Source organism: Camelus bactrianus, chromosome 11, assembly GCF_048773025.1.
Source record: "Camelus bactrianus isolate YW-2024 breed Bactrian camel chromosome 11, ASM4877302v1, whole genome shotgun sequence".
In the NCBI taxonomy this organism is placed as follows: Eukaryota; Metazoa; Chordata; class Mammalia; order Artiodactyla; family Camelidae; genus Camelus; species Camelus bactrianus.
The window spans coordinates 9,778,016-9,800,639 of record NC_133549.1 but is presented as its reverse complement, the minus strand read 5'-3'; the positions used below and the strand labels follow the sequence as shown (position 1 = coordinate 9,800,639).

Below are 22,624 nucleotides of genomic sequence, written 5' to 3'. Positions count from 1 at the left end.
CAAAGGCTACTTACTGTATGATGCCAACTGTATGATGTGACATTCTGGAAAAAGGCAAAACCATGGAGACTAAAAGCCTCAGCTGGTGCCAGGGGCTGGAGGGGAGAGAGGGGTGAACGGAGGAGCACAGATTTTTAGGGCAGCAAAAAATACTCTGTATGGTACTGTCCTGATGGAATTGTGCCATCGGACATTTGTCCAAACCACAGGATGTACAGCACCAGGAGGGAGCCCTGATGTAAACTCTGGATTGGGGGCGAGGCCGATGTGTCAGAGCAGGTTCATCCCCTGTAACAGCTGCGCCACTCGGGGGGGGGGGGGGGTGCTGACCCTGGGGGCGGCTGTGCCCATCGGGGAAGGGGTATACGGGAACTCTTTTGCACGTTCCACTCAATTTTGCTGGGAACCTAAACCTGCTCTAAAAAATTAAGTCTACTAAAAAAAAAAAAAAAGGGGGGAGGAGTGAGGAAGAAGAACATGCTCTTTTAACCAACTGCTTATTCTTAGGGGCTACTGTTTATCTATTTATGGACTAGAAGCTTTCCCCTTTGACTTGTAATATATTTAACTCTGCTGAGATAAGACGGTTTCCATCGCTGTAAGTCCAAAACTGCAGTTTCAACAACAGAAAAGCAGTTACGATCTAATGACTGGGCAGGGTCTACCATGAACACAGATTCAGAAACTCAGGCCTCCACAGACCTCAGCAGAAACAAAACCTCGGCGCCGACGTGGTGACAGGAGGAGCGATGGCGTGGCGGGGATGTCTAAAGAAATGAACAGGAGGATGAGCAGGAAGTTTCAACAGACAGGTCTGGCCTTGATTTTTTTTTTTTTTTTTTTTTTTTGCCAGGACTAAGGGACTCTCTCGCTTAGTGGCTCCTGTCAATTACAAGATGACGCCACACCTACCAACATGCTTCCCAGCTCTTCCCCCTCCCCTGCTCCATGACCATGAACCTGTCATTTCATTTCTTTGCAAAACCTGTTCCCTGGCAGCCTCTGGGCCACACGCCCTCGTGAGCCAGGGAGAGACCGTGTCCCTGCCTCAGCTCCCAGGGCCACCTGTTCCACGCCCTCCCTCCCAGGGAGCCCAGCTCTGCAGGGTACAAGGCCAGGTGCTGCCCTGGGCAGAGGACCGTCCATCTGAAAGAAGAAGCCTGTGGAAGAGGCCCCACAGCCTCGCCCTCGAGGCCCCTGGAAATGGACTGGACTCATGGCCACGTTTTCAAGTCCTGCCTGGAGCCAGGGCACAGACCCCAGGAACAGGGACACAAAAAGCCACATCCACTCTGTCATCTTTTCTAAAAGAATGCATGCGTCTGCCAGATGGAAGGTGGAAATCATAATTACACATTCCACCTTTCTTAAAAAAAACAAGTCCAAATTACTGAGAAAGCAATTCTCCAACTTCGTGCTTTTTCCCCAAAGGCTGAAAAAAGAAAGTCAAGCTGCCGAAGTGGAAAGGAAAGAGGGGACCTGACAGGTCACAGGTCATCAGGAAGCCACGTCTCCAAACAAACTCAAATCTAAAAAGGATCTAATAACTGAGGAAGGTTCTGGAAGGACACTGCCAACTGCTTCACAATGCTGCTTCGTTCTGCACTGTTTGAAACTTTTAACAGTAACATACAGGTATGTTATTTTATAAACTATGTAACAATTTAATTAGTTTATTTTAAAACACAAACATGCAGGCTGGCCTGAGGAGTGGGGGTGAGGGGGCCCTTCGCCGGCAGCCCAGAAGGCCTGGGTTGGACGACATGGGCTCAGCGAGGTCCGCTGGACTCGGGTTTTCCATACTGGCCCCTGGCCTCCTGAGTTCTTCAGAGACAGGGGCTTCTTCAGCCAGCGGAGAGCAGGAGCTGGGTGGGCAGTGGGGCTGGGCAAAGCCGCGGGGCCTGCAGAGGCCTGCGGAAGGTGTCCAGGAGTCAAGGAGGCCGAGACTCAGCCCCAGAAAAAGAGATGCAGGTCGGGAGGAGTAAGAGACATGCCAGCCAGCGGGAACCAGTGGCAGGAATGTTAGGGATGGTGCCAGAGGAACACCTCCTCCCGACAGCAGCTGGTCACACTAAGCTGCTGAACAGGGGCTCGGGGTGTCTGACTCCAAGGCTTTAAAACTCCGTGTTCTCCGGCACGCAAAATCCAAATCAGGGCCTCTGGGGCTGGCACCTGCAAACAGCCTTCCTGCCCGAGGTGAAAGGGGCGGGCAGGTGCACAAGAAGCAGACTTCTGGGTCACCTGCAGAGGGCCTATTCGGAGCTAAGAATGCAGCGTGGAGCTCAGAACCCGGTCACTCTCACCAGTGCGCCCACATCCTGCTGGATGGGTGGCAGGAGTTTGGGAGTCCCGGGCAGGGAGCAGAGAGCAACACATTTCTAAAAACTCAGGGGGTTTTTTGGTTTGTTTGGTTGGTTTTGCTGTCTGGTGACAGGGATCAGCAGAAGCAGACTGGCGTGATGGCGAAATCCCTCTAAAATGAAAACCCTTCATCTCCCCAGTGGGGCATTCCAAAACTTTTACTGCCAGAGGAGGAACGTGATAATCAAGAGGCGCAGGGAAAGTCAGGCGGTTAAAAGCACCAGTTTGCAAACATGCCTTCATGGTGGTGGTCAGACCAAGAACTTGACCCCAGGGGCCTGCCTCAACATCTCTGTCTGTTCCAACCAAGGCCTGTGAGCCGGAAGCCCCGTGAGCCCCCCACTCATGGAGGGAGAACCTCGCCACCCGAAGAGGGCAGCCTTGCTGGCGGCGGGCGGGACCAGAACCGGGTGAGGGGACGCCCAGTGCCCCTCCTTTGTTGCTGAGAGGGCAGCACCTCCAGATTCTGGGCGCAGGAGGGGCTCGGGGAGCTGATGGGAGCGGGGCAGCAGGTGGGGCTGGTGTCCTCGCGTTGAAGCTGCACTGAGATCATGTGTTCACGTGGGGGGATCTTTAAAGGAGTTCGTGAGACTGTGAGAAGGTTAAGCACCCCCAGAGCGTGAAAGGCTCTCGTTTCCAATACAACAGGCTTTGAGCAATCGTCACTCGATTGATGGCCAAGGTGGTAAGAACCTAAGCACCGATAAGACCCCCTCACGGCTTCAAAGTTCAAAGGCAGCCAGCCTCCGTCTCTGCGGCAGGTGCGTCATCCCGGCAAGGGTGGATCTGGGCCTGGACCCTGGTCTTCTTGCTTTACAGATATCCAGGATCAAAACGAACACACAGATGACACGCTGCCACACCTGTCGTACGCAGAACAGCCCCACGTGGGCCACGTGGCCGTGTGAGCCGAGCTCCGACCATGCTCTCAGCCTCCAGGATCCGTGACCATGAATACACAAGCAAGTTTCCACTTGCTGTTCCCGAAACTCAACCATGACTCGATGATGGTCACGTTCAGAGGCTACATTTGCATGACGTGATGTAATACACTGCTGTGGGGGTGGGGGAGAGGGCAATCAGAGAAACAGGCACCGTCCTTGTCCTTCAGGGTAGCTGAAAGGGGGCACAGTCTGAGGCTGGTGACCAGGAGCAGACCGCATCACGTCCACACAGTGGACAGAGCCCACCGAGCTTTCAAACATGCGCCCCGAGGCACAGCCCCAGCGCTGACCAGGGAGCAGCGCCTTCTCACAGGGAACTCCAGGCTCAACGACATGAGCAATTTACTCATTTCATGAGAGTCAGTGATTTTCCAAAGTGGACGCGGAGAGATTGGCTGAAGCCTTAACCTTCTCACCATCACAACCGTTTCTCAGTCCCATCGGCCTTTCACACCCATCATCTCTATGACCATCCTGGTAATGTTCTTCCCATTGTAGAGGCGGGAACACTGAAGCTCAGAGAGGCTAGGGACTGACCATGGTCAAAAGGAGAGCCAAAATTCAAACCGCAGGCTGACGGCCACACCCAGGCGCTTTCGAGTGCAGCCTGAGGAAAAGCCCTGGGAACGCAGTATCCCCGGTGGTCTTTCCCAAGTATCAGCGAGAGACCCACCCTGCTTGTTAGCCAGGGTCAGCCATTGGCTCAAGCAAGAGCTGTGGTTCACCTGAGCACTCAGCCATCCATCAGCTGGCGGCCTGTGGATGCTGGGGGTGGTGCAGCTGGCTGGGCACTAGAGGGCACTGGGGAGCACTCTCTGCTTCGTGATTAGCTGTGGAGGCCTCTGGGACCACTTCCCAAGACAGAACAAACAGGAAGTGGCCACTAGGCCACTCTGTCCAGCAGCCTCCCCAGGGGTTGCCCCCTACCATGTCCTTATCCACCACTCCTTATGCCCAGGAGCCAGCCCTCCTCCATGCGTGGCCCTCCTCCTAGGCATGAGACCACCGGCTCCATTTTGGTGCCAACTTCCTGCCAAGTCCCAAGAACACACCTTAAACTCTCCAGTGCAGTTAAACCACAGAGCCATGGCAGGCAAAAATACACCCTGGGCAACGTTCCTCCGTACCTCTCCTCAAACTCAGTGTGTCTCTGTCTCTCTGCCACCTGTGCTGCGAGGTCGGTCAGAGGCATTCCGGGACATTCTCACAGCCCTTTTTGCAGAGCTGAGGTTAGTTCTGAAGAACAGGGCTGATCTGCTCCTAGAAGGACGTGCAGGTGTCCGAGCAAAACGTTCTGCTGGCTGTTAAATCGCGTTGGGTTGACAGATTCACAAGGAGCTCAGTCTGGTGCCTAGTCAAGGAATCAGGGCACAAAACAATTCCCCTTATCAGCAATCCTGGACCCTTACATGGCGTGGGGGTTTTGGTGATGGGCGAGCATGCGGATATTCTTAGCCGGACAGCAAGCTAAGGGAAAATGACAGTCACTCTCCAACATCTGTAAGTACTTGCAGGTTTATTTCCTCTCAGTTATTCATTCATGACTTTTCCAAAGAGGGGCTGCCTGCTTTTCCATCACCCAAGGCTCAGCACCAACACTGCAGACGTCTTTGAAGAGATGCAGATTTTCACACTAAAAATGTTTCAGCTCTAGGAATACATTTTAAACCTATATTCTCATCCCTTCCGTTCACCACACCCTGGTTTTTCCTGGCAAAGCCTTCGGAGTTTAAAATCTAAAGAATAAGGCAATGTCGCCAGCATATTTCTGTCCTCTCACACTTCCCTCGCAGTAAAGTGGGTTTATGACCACAAACATTTTGTATTAATAAATGTCTCAGCACACCCACGCTTGAAAATCAGATTTAAACCTCATTCCTAACTAGAATTCTTTCCACAGTCCACAGCTTCCTCAGAAAACCTCTCCAAGCCCAGCCCCTCCCCCTGCAGCCTCTCGGCCCCCACAGGATGTGGCTTTCGCTGTATATGTCTCTTTGTATACGTCTCCCTCCCTTTGCCTTTGACCCTCCTGGCAAAAGTTGAGTTTGAAAGACCAAAGAGCCGCAGATTCTAATGGCAGCGAATAGGTTTTAGTTAAACACATTTCCAAGAAAAAGACCAACTTTCTGAGCAGCACAGAAGGCCTGAGTCTCCCAAGTTTGTGACTTAGTATGGTCACCCTTGAGTTTTTTCTTGTGTTGTTTCAGTGTTTTTCCTTCACCATGACCCTCTAGAAGTCCCAGCACAGCGTCTGGGTCAGAGATCCAGGCATGCCCTTATATGTACCAAAGGCTCAAGAGAGCTCATTTCAATGCATCCCTTAGATTTGGGTTAGAAAAAGGGGGCCGCCATGCCCACCCCTAAAACAAAGCTGGATGTCAGGCTCACTCGGAAACATCCCAGGAAACATCTTGGGTTTCACCTCCTGATCTTGGAAGGCACCTCTTCCCTCTTGTCATCTTGCTTGACAATTTCACTCTCCTCACACAGCTCATCACAAATATTAATATTAATACATATCATTTGCTGACCGCATTCCCTGGCAGGAGTGGGGTGGGTACTATTACTCCCAGTTCAGGGGCTGGGAGTTGGGGTAGGGAGGGGGGAACTGAGGCTCTAAGAGGTTAGGTCACTTGCAGCCAGACAGCTCAGTGGCAGAGCGGATTGGAACCCAGACTTGTCTGGCTTAAAATCCCTTGCTGTTTCCACTTTGGTCTGCAGCTCCGGGAGAAGTCTCGGGACCCATGCTGCCCGGCGGGGCAGGTCTAGACCGCGGGTCTTGAATGACCTCCTCCTCTCGACGATCCTCCACAAACTCCCCCAGGGATCCCCCCACCCCACAGACCTCCGGCTCCAGCCCCCGCCCAACCCACCGCGCTCCTTCGGCTTCACTCCAGCCCCTGCCCGCACGCCCGGCTGGGGCGGCTTCTCGGGGCAGGTGTCCGCCGGGCCGGGGGCGCCTCGGGGCGTGGAAGGGGGGAACTCGCCCGGCGAGCACCTACCTCGTCCCCGAAGCGCACCACCTTCTGGCCGGTGGGCCCGCGCAGGCCGGGGAAGCGCGCGAGCTCCTCGGGGTCCCCGGGGTCGCGGGGCGCCGGGGCTCTCGGCCCCACCAGGCACCGGTCGATGATCTCGTCCTGCTGCGCTGGCGGCAGCCGCGCCCACTCGGGCCCGTACTTCTCCCGGATCCTCTCCTTGTCCTGCATGATCTTCCTGGCCATGGGGCTCAGCGACGAGAAGTAGGTGAAGCGCTTCCGCTCCCTGTCATCCAGAGGCCGGTTCCCGCTCATGACGGCCGAGCGCGAGGCCGCGATCGCCGCCGCCATGGACGCCATGCCCGGCCTGCCGGCCGCTCCCCGCCCGCGCCGCGCCCGCCCCGGCCCCCGCCCCTCGGCCGGAGCACCGCCCCCGCCCTCGCCCCGCCCCGCCCCGCCCCCCGCACGGCGCCCTTCCCCCCCCGGGACCCCGGCGCCCCGCTGCGCCCGGGCGCCCGGCCTCCCGAGCCCGCCCAATCCCTGCAGTCCCGCCCCCCGCGCGCCCGCCCTACTCCGGGGACCCCGCCCTCTGCGCCCCACTGCTTCCGGGAACCCCGCCCTCCGCGACCCCTACTCTCGGGAACCCCGCCTCCCGTGTCCGCCCACCTCGGGAACCCCGCCTTCCCCCCTTGCGACCCCCTCGCGGCTCCCAGGTCCTGCGGATCTGCTCTCTGCTGGGTTCCCGTGGTACCCCACTTTTCGCGGCTCCCCTTGGCCAGCTCAGGAGGTGGCTGGCGGGTCCCCAAGTCCGCGCCTGGCGGTCTGACAGGATTGCTGGTGGTGACCGCCATAGCGCCACGTGGTCACTTGTTTGACAAAGGAAACTTTTTTCTCGCTCTGATGTGCCTGAGAAAGCCCGGCAATTCTGGACCGAGCCACCGGCCGCCCTACTCCTGCTCTGTCCCTTTCCCCGATGAGCCATCGCCTTCGCTTTCTTTGCGCCGTCCCAAGACCTGCGCCAAGGTCCTGGCGCCCCGAGCTGACAGTAGGGGTGGGCTCCGGGCAGCGCGGGCGCCGAAGGGGCGAGCTGGGAAGACTGGACCAGTGTGGGGAGTGTTGAAAAAAAGCCAGTTGCCGCGCCTCCTAAAGAGACCGAGGAGTAAAACGAAGGGCCAGGTAGCTCATCATGACTTCCCCTAAATAAGGGAGTTTGGAACTGCAGGACAGCCGGCGGGCCGGCGCACCTATACTTGGTTTTGCTTTTGCAAGTGAAGAGGTTTTCCCCAAGCCCTGCCGCGTGGCCTTCGCTTTCTCCTAGATTTCTCTTGGAATCTCAGAAATCACAAGAACTCTCGGCAACTCGATGTTTGGGAAAAAAAACTCAAGAGCGGCTGAAAGTTTTCATAGCCAGGCAGAGAAGAGGCATCTCAACAGTGGGGGCCAGGTTTGCCGTTTTGAAGTGTGTCCAGAGCGCAGCGACTAAAATTATACAGAGCCCTCATCTGCTCTAGTCTCTGACTGATTTGAGCAAGACTGTAACAGGTCTCAGATGAGAATTAAATGTCCACGTTTAAAACAAAAAACTGCTCATCGGCTGTGACTTAGGGTCTTTGCCTCTGAAGTAACACTTGGATCATTCTGAAACTTGTATACTGTTATAAATCAATGTTCCCACATACACAAAAAATAATAAAACACTTGGATAATTCTGAACACAGTCATAGAAATAGCTTGCAACGTTCTGTTTTAAATGTGAGATGGTCTTATCTTCTGGCCCAGAATTCCTAAGAAAATATTTTTAGAATGTCATGAATGCAACAAGCTCTGCAATAAAAGATAGTGCTATCAACAATGTTATCAGCGTAATATATTGAAAAGCCACCAAATAATGTAGCCTGTGGGGGTTTTTTTGGGGGGAGTAACTAGGTTTAGTTATCTATTTTTTTCTTGGAGGTACTAGGGATTGAACCCAGGACCTTGTGCATGCTAGGCATACACTCTACCACTGAGCTACACCCTCCCCCTCAAGTAAGGTGTCCTGGATCACACAGTATGTGAAGGATCATTTGTGAAGCCAGGAGGTTGAGGGTTTTGGTACTATCCTGTCTCTAAGTCGATGCTACACAGGCTACCCTGAATTGCACTTTCTCCCCTCTACCCCTTGTTTAATAAAATGGATGATGTTTAAAGATGTATTTTTGAAATTTAATTAGCATCTCTGAGGTTGCTTTGAAATTCACCTAGGAAGCCTTCTGTGCTGTTAGAAACTTGGTCCCATGTGGTTTTCACAGCAAAATAAACGTTGTTCGCAAAAAAATCACAACCCGATTAAGTGTTTCAGATCAAATATAATTTATTGCCCGAGAAGTCATAATATAAATATAATATGAGATAAATCAGGGACATGATCCGGGTGAAAAGAAAGAAAATTTCTTCCAGATTATAAGAGGAAACTGAGGGGAACTAAAAGACTCTAACAAGTGACTTCGCTGAAATTTGGACATAGATAGATAGATGGATAGACAGATATAAATTCAGTCCAGAGGAGAAATAAAGATAACCAAACTCCAAATATGTAATAAGGTAAACAGTGGGATGCTTCCAGTGTTGAGCAGCTTCTCTGCAAGAATTGGGGTGGAGGCCTCATCCTTTGTGGATCTGGTTTACTCAGTGGATTCTTCACAAAGTGTAGAGCCGAGCATACGGTCCCTGACTGTCTGAAATGCCTTAAAATCTTGCAGCGGGCCAAAGAGCAGTCCTTTAATAATCAGCATCTCACTGAGGCACTTGCACTTCCCGCTAAGTACCAGGGCGAGGGGTAGGAAGGGTGTGAACACGGAGAGAATACAGTTATTTTTACTAGATCTGTGGGCGATGGGCGATCAGTATTCCAAGCAAGGTCGGCTCTTCAGGACCTTAAGGTGCTGTTTGTTCCTGGAATGCCTTTCTTAGAAATTATGGAGACACCCAACAAGTGCTTTAACTAAGGATTAAACTTACTGTCTTGACTGTGGGGTTCTTCCTCGGCAAGGACCGTTTTCAGCTATTTTTCTCAGACAAGTTCTGTAGTCCCCACCAGAATGTAAACACCACAGCAGGGGGAACCTTGTCTGTCTTGTTTACTCTAGGGAACAACAATGCCTGATTCAAAGTCAGGGCACAATGACTATTTGTCAAACGAATTATGAATGAATAAATGAAGAACGAATGAACATTATTACAGAGCTCACATTATTATCCCCTCTTTACGGGTGACAATACTGAGTCATAAGGAAAAAACTCATCACCCCTCATAGTTGGGGATGGAGCTGAGATTCACAGGGGTTCCTTTGCTCTTTGTTAAATCTCTAACCTTAGATAAATGTGTCTATGGTTAATTACTGGATTGTTAATAATAAACTGGGTTTATGGCTGCAGTTTATTAAAGCTTCTAAATTACTCATTAGTGAAACAGCACTAATTTTTTCAGCATAATAACTGAATACCCAAGATGATGACCAGTGTTTCCATTACACGTCTGACATCTTGGCTAACAGTTGCAGCCCTGAAACTCATCTCCCTAGGTCAGCCCCTCTTTTTAAAAACCTATTGACAGACACACAAAGAGCAAGGCCATCCCCTAGGGCTGAAGGTCGCCCTGGGGTCAATTCTGGGAGACCGGAGGCTGACAAGATTTAACGGCTTTGAGGAAAAGCCGAGCAGCAATGAAGTAGGGTGCCCCTGGCCACCACGGAGGTGCTAACAACCTGGCGAAGCCTCTTCATTTTTGAGCTGGGGACAACTGTACCAACCTTCTTGGGTAGCATGTCAAATGAGAGAGGATGACACATGAAAGGTCCTCTGTCCCCCATGCTAGTGAAGCCAGCCCTCTGACCTGGAGTCCACCTGGCTGGCGTGTGCTGTACCTGTCGTGGTTCCCGGGAGGTAGGTCCCCCTGGTGGTCATGTGTGGTATTTCAGGACTTGGGTCTTAGCTGAAGACAAGGGCATGCTCCCTCCTCTTCCTGTCAGGGCTCCCCCTCCAGTGCCTACATCACAGCGGACTGTCAAGTAGGCTCTTAGTACAAAGGTCTAGTGAATGAGTTCATTGTCCCAAACAAATCATTTTTGAGCCCACCCTCCCCAGGACGACCCCGCCAGGTCATGAGAGACCACAGGGCAAGCATTCTAGTCCTGCTCCTAAGAGCCAAGTCTAACATTTTGCAAGCTGGTTATTGAAGGTGGCGGTGAAAATCCAGGCACGGTGGCAAACGTGACAGTTTGGAGAAGGGGAGTCTTTCGGGTGACATGGCAGGCAGTTTCCTGGTAGATGAAGCCGGCCGTCCTTACAGACGCTTTCGCCGTGGATGCAGGCAGGCTCCCTGAGGACGATGATTCATTCCTGCATCTGTTACTGGTTATTCCAGATGCTGCCCTGAGAGAGGACTGTTCTCTGCTTTCCTCCCACACCCAGAAAGAACAGGCATGGAAGAGAGCCCGCCTGGTGATTTTAGGAGACCGGCTCCCTGTTTCATTGGAGGGCACTGTCCATGACCAAGACAAAAAAGGGAGGAGGCAAGAAAGAAGAGACCAGGAGGTGTTTTATGAACCTACTGTTGGAAGGAAATGTGCTGAGAATGTTTTGAGGAGTTGGGTCATTTTTCCAGTTGGAGGGAGACTTTTCACTGAGACAACCATGGTCTGTTACCAGGTCCAGGCAGGTGCGAAGCACTCCTGGTGCTCACAGGGACAGAACCATCTTCCCTGGGAAAATCCCACGTGATCCACGAGAGGCTCAAAACTGGGTCCTTTCCTCTGTCAACGTCAGACTTTGCATAGCAAAGACAATCGTCTTAGCTGCTCTGTGAAAAATGCTGAAAGGCTTCTTGAAAACAGCAAGAAGAATCTACCTGTCTGAAGTTTTACACTTAGAAAAGCCTCTGAGATTTTTAGTCCTCTGTAAGACTACAAAGAAGTCTAGAAGCAATTGTTCACTTCTTTTCTCTTCACCTGAAATTCCCACCTCACTATCTCCAAATGTAGAAAACCCATCCTTAAGACCTAGCACCAGTGAAGTTCTCATGATCATCCACACCCAAAAGAAGGTAGGTAGGCACAAAAGAGACAATTTGCTCCTTTATAATTAATCTCAGATAGATTTTGGTATCCTGGGAAGAGCAATGCTGACATTTTTGGCATTATACCTGTGTGTTGTAGACCGTGTGTCAGAGTCACATGGTGCAGCTCTCGTCCCCAGTGCAATGATATCTGGGGGTTGCCTGGGTCCTGATAAGAAGCTATAAGAGAGCTTGGCTCTCTCACTGCTCCCATGAGGAGGTGGCCAGCTGCAAAGCAGGAAAGAGGCAGACACCGGATCTTCTGGCATCTCAATCGGGCTTCCCAGAACTGTCAGAGATAAATGTTTGTTGTCTAGGCTGCCCAGTGTACGGTGTTGTTGTGATAGCAGCCTGAATTAAGACAATGTGGAAGTGGCTTCACATTCATCTAAGATCTTTGATTTAATGAGAGTGTATAAATATAGCTAGAGAAAGGACAATGGAGATAAAATATGGCTGTTGGAGAGGAGAGAGAAAATATGTGGCAATGATTTATTGATTGAGATGTAAAGGAAATTCCACTCTCTTTCTCTCTCTTCTAAACTATCTGTTCTTGACTTCTAAACACTCTCAGATGTGGAATGCATTTTTCTTCCTTCTGTTCTTCTCTTCATGCTGCCCTGACATTTGTTAAATGGGCTATTGGCTCTTGGCTCTTGGCTTGTAGATGTCACCACCTTGAGACCTGTAGCTGGTCATCCCAGCTCTCTGTAGGAGTTTAGTGGAATCCACTGGAGCTCTCTTCTTGACAGGAGACAAGAGTTGCTTTCCCCCTTTCATCATTAGCCAGAGCTCGAGGACTTGGTGAAAACTTCATGCAATTTAAAAAAAACTGACTTTCAGGGATCATTTCACTCTACTGCCCCTGCTTGGATTTGATCTATGTCCTTGAATCTTTTTAACCTGAAATATTATCAAAATACCAAGATGCTATGAAGAACGGTGAGAAATGTGGACAAATGAAAACAGTTGTCTGTTAAGTTCCTGGGATTGTATTTTATTTTTTAATCTCTGTGAAAATAGTGTTTGAGTAATAGATACATTACAATTGTCAAGCACTGTGAGTCATTGGCATTTCCAGAGAGGGAGAGGCTGCTGAACACTGGAAATAGGAAATATGTGTGGTGGTGTCACTGAACCTGACCCCTGTCTAACCTGCAAGACAGGACATCTCTTCTGATGTCTCCTGCCCTTGAGTAAATGAGTCACTGGCCGGTGCCCAAGGGGAGCCCTTAATAAATGCCTTTCAGATGGATGAGAGAGGTGGGTGGAAGAGGGAAACTCACCAGGAATATGGTCTCCATCATGTTGTGTCCAGCTCACAACTTCATCCTGAAGGTCTAACCAAGAAACAAGTTGTATTGAATTTTTAATGATCTTTGCAATGTCTCTTTGTTCTTTCCCACTGTCCCCACCACACTCCAGTCCCATCACCCATGCTGGCATGCCTGGTCTTCCCAACTCCAAGCCACTCCCTTCAAATTGCCTTGTATGTTGCCAGCCTCCTCCTCCTTCACAAACCCTCTGGTTGGATGTCTCCCTTTTTGTTACTGCTTAAGCCTAAACTCTCTCTGGCCTTCCCTGGCCTCCCTCCCTCCTAGCACATCACCAGAGCCACCAGGCCCATCCTCGCTTGTAGCTCTGTGCCCAGCAGTCTGTTTGGCTAGAAAGCCTTTCTTCCTCATGCCCACCCATCCAAATTCTACCTATTCTCGAAAGTTTGATTTAAATGCCATCTCGCTGACCTTCGCTGCAGCCCCTCTTGCTGTACTGGGGTGGCTGTCGCATCCATGCCCACCACACAGTAGACAGCAGATGGTAGGCACCGAGATAGTCAAGGGTCTCCAGCAACAGCTAAGTGACTGTGTGGAGGCCATAGTGGTTACACCTGCAGGCAAACTGTCCCCTAGGAGCCTCCCTGCCCACCGCCCCTCCTGTCCCTTCTCCCTGCTGGTCCAGCACTCACATGCTGTTACCCTCCACAAAGCCAGTGTGAACTCCCGTGGTGGCTAGAAGAATCACTGGGTTAAAACCCCCAGAGTTCTGATTGAGCTGTTTTGAAACATCACAAAACATAGATCAGAGAAGTCAAGAAAGCTACATCTCAGAAATATTAGTTATGTTCATATATTGTTACCAAACCAAACTTGGTTCCACTTGCCCATGGGCAATAAAGCCTATCTACTGCCCCCGTGTGGTGGTGAAGGAAAGTGCAGCGTTTATTGCAGGTGCCTGGCAAGGAGTCCAGGCAGCTGGTGCTTTGAAAGACCTGAACTCCCTGAAGGCTTTCAGGGAAAGGTTTTTAAAGACAGAGTGAGGGAGGGGGGTTGTGGGGTGTGTGATCAGCTAGGGGACGTTCTGATTGGTTGGTGGTGAGGTCATCAGAGTCAACATCATCAACCTTCTGGTTCCAACCGGTCTGGAGTCTCTGTGCTTGTGGGCAGCACACGGTTAACTTCTTCCACCTGGCGGGGGTTTCAGTGTCTGCAACGCAGCTCAAAGGACATGACTCAGAATATTGTCTACAGCCCTTGAGGAGGAACTAAAGGTCCTTGAATTTGTTTAAGCGCTAAACTATTATTACTTTGTCTTGTTTGACTATTTTCCTTTCTTTCTGCATTTTCTCACTTCTCTGATTAAATGCACTCTTTGGAACTCGGGGAAGCCTATGAGGCTAAAGTACTTGTACAGACAAGAGACAAGCGGAGGACCTGGGGGGCTGGGGGGTGGGTCTGTTCCAGGAAGACCCCATAAGGTCCTGCTCAGTTACATTATCAATAACCGACAGCACAAGCCCTGCCCTGTGCTCTAAACCAGAGTCAAAAACGCAAAAGCCAAGCTTTCCGTGTATTGTCTATTTGGGGACAACGTCCAGGAATCTTCTGAAGCTGTTTAATAGAAACTTTCATCTAAGAAGCTCTGAGTGTTGGAGGCACATTAGCCCCTAGGTCCTGACAGCTCCCCTGTTAAGAAACACACAGACAAAGCACATCAAGCTCATAGATGTACAGAACAGGTTGGTGGTGGTTAGAGGTGGGATGGGAGAGGGGAGGAAGGAGTGAACAAAATGGGTGAAGACAGTCAAAAGCTACAAACGTCCAGTTTGAAGATAAAGAAGTCCTGAGGATGTAATGTACAGCCTGGTGACTGTAAAATACTGTATTGCTCATGGCCAACGGGCACATGAAAAAAAAGCTCAATACCACAAATTATCAGAGAAATGCAAATCAAAACTACAAGGAGGTATCTGCTCACACCAGTCAGAATGGCCATCACTCAAAATTCTACAAACAATAAATGCTGGAGAGGGTGTGGAGAAAAGGGAGCCCTCCTACACTGTTGGAGGGAATACAGTTTGGTGCAGCCACTATGGAGAACAGTGTGGAGATTCCTCAAAACACTAAAAATAGACTTACCATATGATCCAGTAATCCCACTCCTGGGCACATATCCAGAGGGAAGTCTAATTCAAAATGACACATGCACCCCAATGTTCATAGCAGCACTATTTACAGTAGCCAAGACATGGAAACAACCTAAATGTCCATTGACAGATGACTGGATAAAGACAATGTAGTAATATTTATACAATGGAATACTATTCAGCCATAAAAAAGAATGAAATAATGCCATTTGCAGCAACATGGATGTCCCTGGAGAATGTCATTCTAAGTGAAGGTAGCCAGAAAGAGAAAGAAAAATACCATAAGATACCATTTATATCTGGAATCTTTAAGAAAAGATACAAATGAACTTGTTTACAAAATGGAAAACAAACTTATGGTTACCACCAGGTAAGGGGGCAGGGGAGGGATAAATTAGGAGTTTGGGAGTAATAGGTACACATTACTATGTATAAAATAGATAAACAACAAGGTCCTACTGTATAGCTCAGGGAACTATATTCAATATCTTGTAGTAACTTATAATAAAAAAATATGAAAAGGAATGTATGTATGTATATGTTTGGCTGAAACATGCTGTCCACAAGAAACTGACACAATGTTACAAACTGATTATACTTCAATTTTAAAAAACTTAAAAAATACTGTGAATATTTGAAAATGCTTAAAGGTCCTCATCACAAGCAAAAAAAAAAAAAGAAAAGTTTTTGTGGCTCTAAATGATGGCAGATGGAACGAGACTAATTGTGATGATCATTTTGCAATGTTTATAGAGCGTCAGTCATTACATTGCACACCTGGAACTAACAGGTCAATTATACGTTAATTTAAAATACTGTAATAAAAATGTTTGAAGAGGGAAAGTACATTTCCTTCAGCTGGCGGTTGGGGAAACTAGTGTCTTCAGAGGGAAATGATTTGCTCAAGCTCAGGGAACGTGGCGTCAGAGATGGGGTCTCACGCTGGTGGGAGAGATGCGCGTTCATCCGTCATCCAGCATGTGCCAGCCTCGGTGCTCGTCCCCGGGAAGCAGTGATGAGTACGAACCTGCCCTCAGCCAGCTTGTCATCTGACGGGCGAGGCGGAGAATGACAGCCAGCCCACAAGGTAACCAAGAGGGATCTCAGGGTTGGCTGAGTCCTCTCCGTGCCTGGGAGTCCTGCTCACAGCACCCTGTCAAGGACGGAGTTTAGCCACGAGGACAGGGAAGCCCAAAGTGTCCCCACTGGTGGGTGCAGAGCAGGGGTCTGAACCCACTGCCGTTTCCCCCGACGCCCTCCCGTTCACCCTGCCCCCAGCGCCCCCTCCCTTGCAGGGCCCGCCCCACAGGCAGCCCAGGCCCGGGTCTGGGCGAGGGCGCCCGCTTTTTCTCGAGGGTTCTGCTGGATGCCTCTGGAGTCTCTCCTTGCCCGTTCATGCAGGAGAGCGGCTGGCGGGTGGCACAGCCGAGGGCGGGGAATGGTAATGGGGACATGAAGACAGACTTTACGGCCTCGGAGGACTGCAGGACCAAACCTTCACTCCAGAGAATAAGCCAGCTTAGCAGGGTTATGAAGCACCAGCAGGCCCTCCGGCGTTCCCTGCGGGCCCCCTGGTGGAGGAGGTCACAGGCTGGGAAGGGACCGTGTGTCTTCACGGAGGCAGAGTGTGGGCGCTGGAGCCGGGCTGCTTGCAGCCCGGTCCTGGCACCGCTGTTCACGCGACGTGATGAGGACAAATCCCTGTGTATGTGAAGTACGTTAAAGAGAGCCCCGCACAAGCCAGAATCACTTTGCTGCCCAGCCGTGTCCCAGAACTGAGGCTTCTAAAAGGACATTTAGAAAACAGAGTGGTTATAATGGAAAAGAATCTGAAAAAAATATATATGTGTGTATATAAATATATATATATGTATGTATAACTGGGTCACTATGCTGTACACCTGAAACTAACATGACATTGTAAATCAACTATACTTCAATTTTTAAAAAATTAAATCAATCGATCAATTAATTATTTTAAAAAAGAGTGTCTGACACAGAGTAAGCTCTCAAAGCTATTAGGATCTCAAAATTAAATTCCGCCACAAGAACGGAGTGGGATATGACTGGTTAGCAGGTGTCCACAAGGGACGCGGTGTGGAGAGACCCCACTCTCGGGGACCAGAGAGAACGCTCTGGGAGTGTGATAGTGGGAGGGGGGAGACCAGGCCTAGGAGGAGGGCTGCCCATCGCCATGGGGAGGCAGTGGGGAACAGACCATGAGTGCCTGGAGGAACGACGTTTGGGAAGGAGACGTGGAGCGCGGAGGCTCCAGTGTTCCAAGGCGGGACCCTGGCTTGCCCAGAAGAGATGCTACTGTCCGGGCTCCTGTGGTCTCAGAACCGTGGGGCAGGGAAACAGCACGCAGAGGGGCCCTCAGACAGCCTGTCCTGTCCTCACCCTGACTGCGAATGTCCTTACTTAGCTCAGGAGGCTGAGAAGGGAGGAAGCCCTCTGTGGCTTAGCTGGGAGCCCCTCTGATGACCAGGGGGCTGGGCCCAGAGACAGATGCAAGCGATGGACCTGGCAGCCTGATGTGGGGAGGGGTGTGGGGCGTGCAGGGTCATTCTAGGAGGACTGGGTGTTCGCACGTGGTGAGGGACCAGAGCTACCCCTCTGTCCCCACGAATAAAGATTCTTGGTTGACCCAACTTTAGTCAGACTCCTGCACCTCTCCCAGGGCCATCTGTGCACTTCCTTGTAAAATCCACTTTCAGCAAGAACCCTGCTAAGTCAGTTTCACCTGCACCCCACCCTTGATACCTGCTCACCCTCATCATATGATCAAGTTTGTCACCTGCCCCCACCCCCCGCCACCCAAGGCCCTTTGACTACCCTGGCCTGTCTTCAGCAAGAACCCTGTTAAGTCTGTTTGCCCAGATCCCCTGTTTCACTGATGTCTCCTCTTAATAACTTTCCGTCCACTGGCCCCCACTCTGCTCCTTGGCTCTCCACTCCCATTTGCCCATGTTGTACTTGCAATTGAGCCCTGGTCTATGCTGAGGTCTCTTTTCCTCTGTTGCAACAGTCCTGAATAAAATCTGTCTTTACCACTTTAGCTGCTGTCCAGCTCTGGTTTTTCCTGGACACGGGCTGGGTTCTCACCCTCTGCCCAGGATCCTTCTCTGCCTCTGGTAAAGCCCTGGGGCGGCTAAGCTAACACCACGCTCCCTTTAGCATTCAAATGTCTGTGGACTATTTCCCAGCCCTTTCATCTCTTAAACGGGGACTGGATTCCTCTTCATTCCATGAATTACTTCACTCCTTTTTCTCACCCCTTGTCATCTTCACCTGCCCTCTGTCCCTATAAGCCAAAGGCCTCCCCTCCACACCCCTGGCTGTTGTATCCTGTCCCCTAATTGCCAAGCCTCAGGGTTTCCTCTCACTTCCCTACGCCCCCTGCTGATTGAGACACTGCAAAGCTTTCGTCCGCAAAAGTCACATCTATGTCGTAAGTTTCTTGAACTTGGGTACAGAGAATCTTTACTGGATATAGTTCTTGCTAGAAAACAGGTCCACTGTTTAATATTAAGTGCTATCAAAAGGAAAGAAGCAAGTTTATCCATTTGCTGGGTGTCAACAGAGACTTAACTTGCATTTACAGGGATGCACGCTGTAATCAGAGTTGACGAGCGTAGGCGCGGGACCCAGAGTACAAGTGGAATTTTCCCTTTCAGAGCCTGCTGCTGGGGTAATTTTCCCGACTAATTTGAAACAGAGAACTGTTCCTGTAAATTGCAGTAATCCGAGCCCATATGCAGAGAGGCAGAAGACTTCAGGGCTTGTTGTTGTCGTTTAAGCTCATTTTAGCAACAAATGTTAAATCTTCATTTCCTGGCAAGGGGTCTCTGCAGAGGAGGACTGGAGCCCGGGAAGGGCAAGGCAGCGTTTGGTGGCCACGCCAGTGGTATGGCCAGCAGATGTCCTTACCCCGTGGTTCACGAGTCCTCACATTCAAACCTTCCGTGGTTTGCTCTTTTGTTAACTCAGCATCTCCTGCTTCTCCATGATTTTCAACCAGCTGTTTGCTTCCTAGCCGGGGACTCTGATGTCTCACCAAGGCTCAGTAAAGAAGGTGAGGGAAAGATCTTCACGTGTCTCATGAGGGCCTGGCTGGACCACACAGCTCAGCCTGCTTTCCTGGGTTCCTTTTAAAAGGAGAAATTCCCCTGCAGCTCTTAGGACCTCATCAAATATCTGCCAGCTGACCCCTGGCAAGAACTATGCCCCGTTCTACAAATATGGAATCTCTCTATTACCCAAAGTGAGCAAATCAGGGGATGCCTTTCCCCCAACCCTCAAAACTAGCTTATTTATGATGCCCCAGTACCAAATTGATGAGCATCCAGTGAGACCAGAAGTGTCTGTCAGGCGTGGATGGAACCCCTTATCTGGAGAGAAACAGATGCCCTTTGCTCCGCTGCAGTCTCACTGGGCTTCACCCCAAGCATTTTCAAAGCAGCATTTCCGACGTCGGTGTCCCAGGGCCCCTCTCACCCCTCAGTCACAGCTCTTCTCTCTCTTGGTCGTGATGACTGATTTCCTCCAGAGACAACTGTTAAAGTTGGTAGAGACACATGTTCTGGATCGAACGGCCAAGGTTCAAATCCCAGCTCCACAGCTGCTGGCTATGTGATCTTAGGTGACTTTCGTGAGTTTTTCCCTCTTCCATTTTTCCCCATAGGTACTATTTTATTTCCCCCTCTGCATGTCTCACACAAGAACCAAATGAGCTAATACAAGTAAGTGTAAATGCTCAACAACTCTGAGCTATTATTATAATGATTTCTTAATTTTTTTTATTGAAGTATAGTTGATTTACAATGTTAGTTTCAGGTGTACAGCAAAGCGATTCAGTTATTCCTACACATACATATATATTTTCTTTTCAGGTTCTTTTCCATTATAGGCTATTACAAGAAATTGAATACCGTTCCCCGTGCTGTGCAGTAGGTCCTTGTTGTTTGTCTCTTTTACGCACAGTAGTGTGTGTCTGTTGATTTCTTATCTGTTTCCTTCCCTCAGCTGTCAGTGGGCAGAGACTGTGTCTTTTTCGCTTCTGTTCCCCAGCATTTAGCTCAGTGCTGAGCACTTACGGTGGGCTCTCAGCAAACATCTGTTGGTTGGTTGGATGGGATGAAAGAAGGAATGAGGGTACCACGAGCTTTTGTAAGCAGAGTCCTGTGTCCTTCCTTGCTCCTTTTTCTTGAGTTGGAGCAAGACTATGAATGGAAGCCCACCTATCATATGTCTAAATATTTGGAAGTCGTAAATCCACTGTCAGATAGACTGTGTCCTCCTATCTGAGTGCATTTCACAACAACAACAAAAGGATAAATACGTGTAAGGCTACAGCTTTCATATATTCCAAAATGGGCGAAAACCAAAGATAGCCAAACTGATTCATTACATGTGTCTGGGTGTTTTCCAGACGCCGTGAGGTCTGCCTGAGTAATAAACATGATCCGCAAATCATATTAATTCTATGAAATTATCCTTCTTGCCTTCATTTCAGCAAAATCACTAATGTTGTCATATCCAGGATTTTCAATTAATTTGTTCTCAATGAGTTAAAGGATTAAAAAAATAAGATGCAATTGTGTAAGTCAACAGATACAAAATTTGAATGTATTTTCATAAAATATAAATTGAATGTCAAAATGTTTTAAACTTTGCTTCCTAAGCTTTTCCTTCTAAAATGTTCGATGTGGTCTAATAACATTAAAAGCAATATACAAATTGTAATCGAGAAATATCAAACTTAAAGTCAAACTTCTTTAAATAGAGCTGACTTTTTCACTGAGTTTTAAAATGTCATTTCAAATTTAAATATAAGAATTATTTGCGATTGTAGCCTTCCATGTCCATCCAGTTGCCAATGTAAAGAACTGGTACCCTCCTCCTTGTGTTTGGTGCCGAGCTGACAGGCCAGAGCAGTCAGCATGCGTGACGGTCACGGCGAACATGCCACACTAGTCATGAGAACCAGGACACGTGGCAGGCAAAAGGAGGCTCGGCGCCACTGGCAGAAGACACCTCATCTAAGAACCCATTGCATCCACACTGCGTGAGGACAGGAATTTGACAAGACCATTTTTCTCTTTTATCTAAGGTCCTTTGATTGCCCCTGCAAACTGTAGAAGAAATGCAGCAGGGTGCAATCTCACTACTTTCTGGTCTCATCATGTGCCACCAGAGTGTTGGGAAGCCGGGGGCTGCCCAGGCTGAACCGGCCCGGGTCTCACCAGGCAAGCTGGCGCTAGGCTCCTGTGCGCCGGCACACCAATATCAGGGCATTGGGTAGTTGACCCAAAGATGGGGAGGAAGGAGATACAGCAAGGGAAATTAGAGGGCCCAAGCAACATGGGGAATAGATGCATGAGGAGTATTTTATTAAAGATGTTCTTGATCCTGAATTAATTGCAGAAGTCAAGATTTTACGAGTCAATAAAGGCACTCAAGACGCAAGTGATCGTAGACAATACATTTGTAAAATCACAGACATATACAATACCAACTGTGTTCTAATGACAGAATTTTCTTCAAGTGGGGGCATAAAGGCTGGAATAAGCTTGAGACATACATTTTTTCTCCTTGGATTAATCCTAATAAGAAATCACTTCTTGCTGACACAAAACTGAAAGGTGGGTAATACCTTGCATGATAAGCAGCTTTTGTATGTAATGAAAAAAAGGACAGGTGTGAGGAAGAATGGAACAGCATTAACAAGCTTGTGCTTGATGGAGATTAAAAGGTCAAAGGGTAAAGCTTTATTAAATACACATAGTCACGCTAGGGAAGGGAGAATTACTGCAGTCTTTGTCATATTAATATAAAATGTATGACACACATTTAGCATGCATAGATCCATATATTTATGTAGATTCCTGGGGTGCTGGTCATGTTCTATTTCTTTGTCTGGATGCTGATCATAAAGGTGTGTTGGGCTTGTGACAATTCATCGATGTGAACATGTATGTATTTCAATAAAATGACTTTTTAAACAGATAGCTTCCTTATACTCTGCACTGGCGAGACCACATCTGGACTAGTATTTTTATAAATGTTTCACTTTAAGAAGAGAAGGTAGAAGTTTAAAAAGAGGGTAAGCTATTGAGCCCAAAAAGGAGCTAATGAAGCTTGTGAACAGAGTTGTATTCGATGATAGAGAAATATTAGTTACATACATATTTGCATACCCAACTTTTTGTGGGCTGTAATAACTGGTAAAGTTCAGACTTACAAATTGTGGAACTGGAGTGATTTTATATTCGTGGGAACATCACTTGAAGGAAAAAAGGCTTACCATAATTCTAACTGCAATGATAATATTGTTCAAGAGCATATTTGTTTCTTGGGGTTTCATACTTGGTTCTCCGGGGTTTCATAAAGAGGAGGAAAAAAATCCCAAAGCAGCAAGGTCGATTTTCATATCCTAGTTAGATGTTCCTTGGGTGCGGTCCCTGGACCACCTGTGTGGGACTACCCTGGGCACCGGGGAAGACGCAGACCCCAGGTCTGCCCCCAGGCCCCTGACTCAGTCATCAGTGGAGACTTTTCAAGCTGGTGGTGATTTCCTTTCTCTTTCTTCTCTTCCATTCGCTTCCCTGTGCTACAACTAAACTCTGATTTTTAGCCTAAACTCCTTGGAATCTCGACTCCTGCTTAAAACCGCAGGGACTCCCACTCTAATTGTTGTCTGTTGTAGAAGCGTGGAGGGGGCAGTCTCTGTTTCCAGGGTAGCGGCACTATCCGGCACAACTTCCAGCGATGGCAGAAGAGTTCTACATCCGCCCTGTCCACTATGGTAGCCACGAGCCGGCAG

At 49.3% G+C, this 22,624-nt stretch overlaps 1 protein-coding gene across 1 annotated transcript in view; it reads right to left on the bottom strand.

Annotated features, from left to right (window-relative positions):
• The window catches only part of C11H1orf198 (chromosome 11 C1orf198 homolog), a 31,366-nt gene extending 24,687 nt beyond the window's left edge, over positions 1–6,679 (bottom strand). The window contains exon 1 of the mRNA XM_074373190.1: positions 6,308–6,679. Within this exon, the coding sequence (XP_074229291.1) occupies positions 6,308–6,640 (333 nt within the window). The 5' untranslated portion in view covers positions 6,641–6,679. The remainder of the gene's footprint in view (positions 1–6,307) is intronic.
• Positions 6,680–22,624: the final 15,945 nt, after the last annotated feature.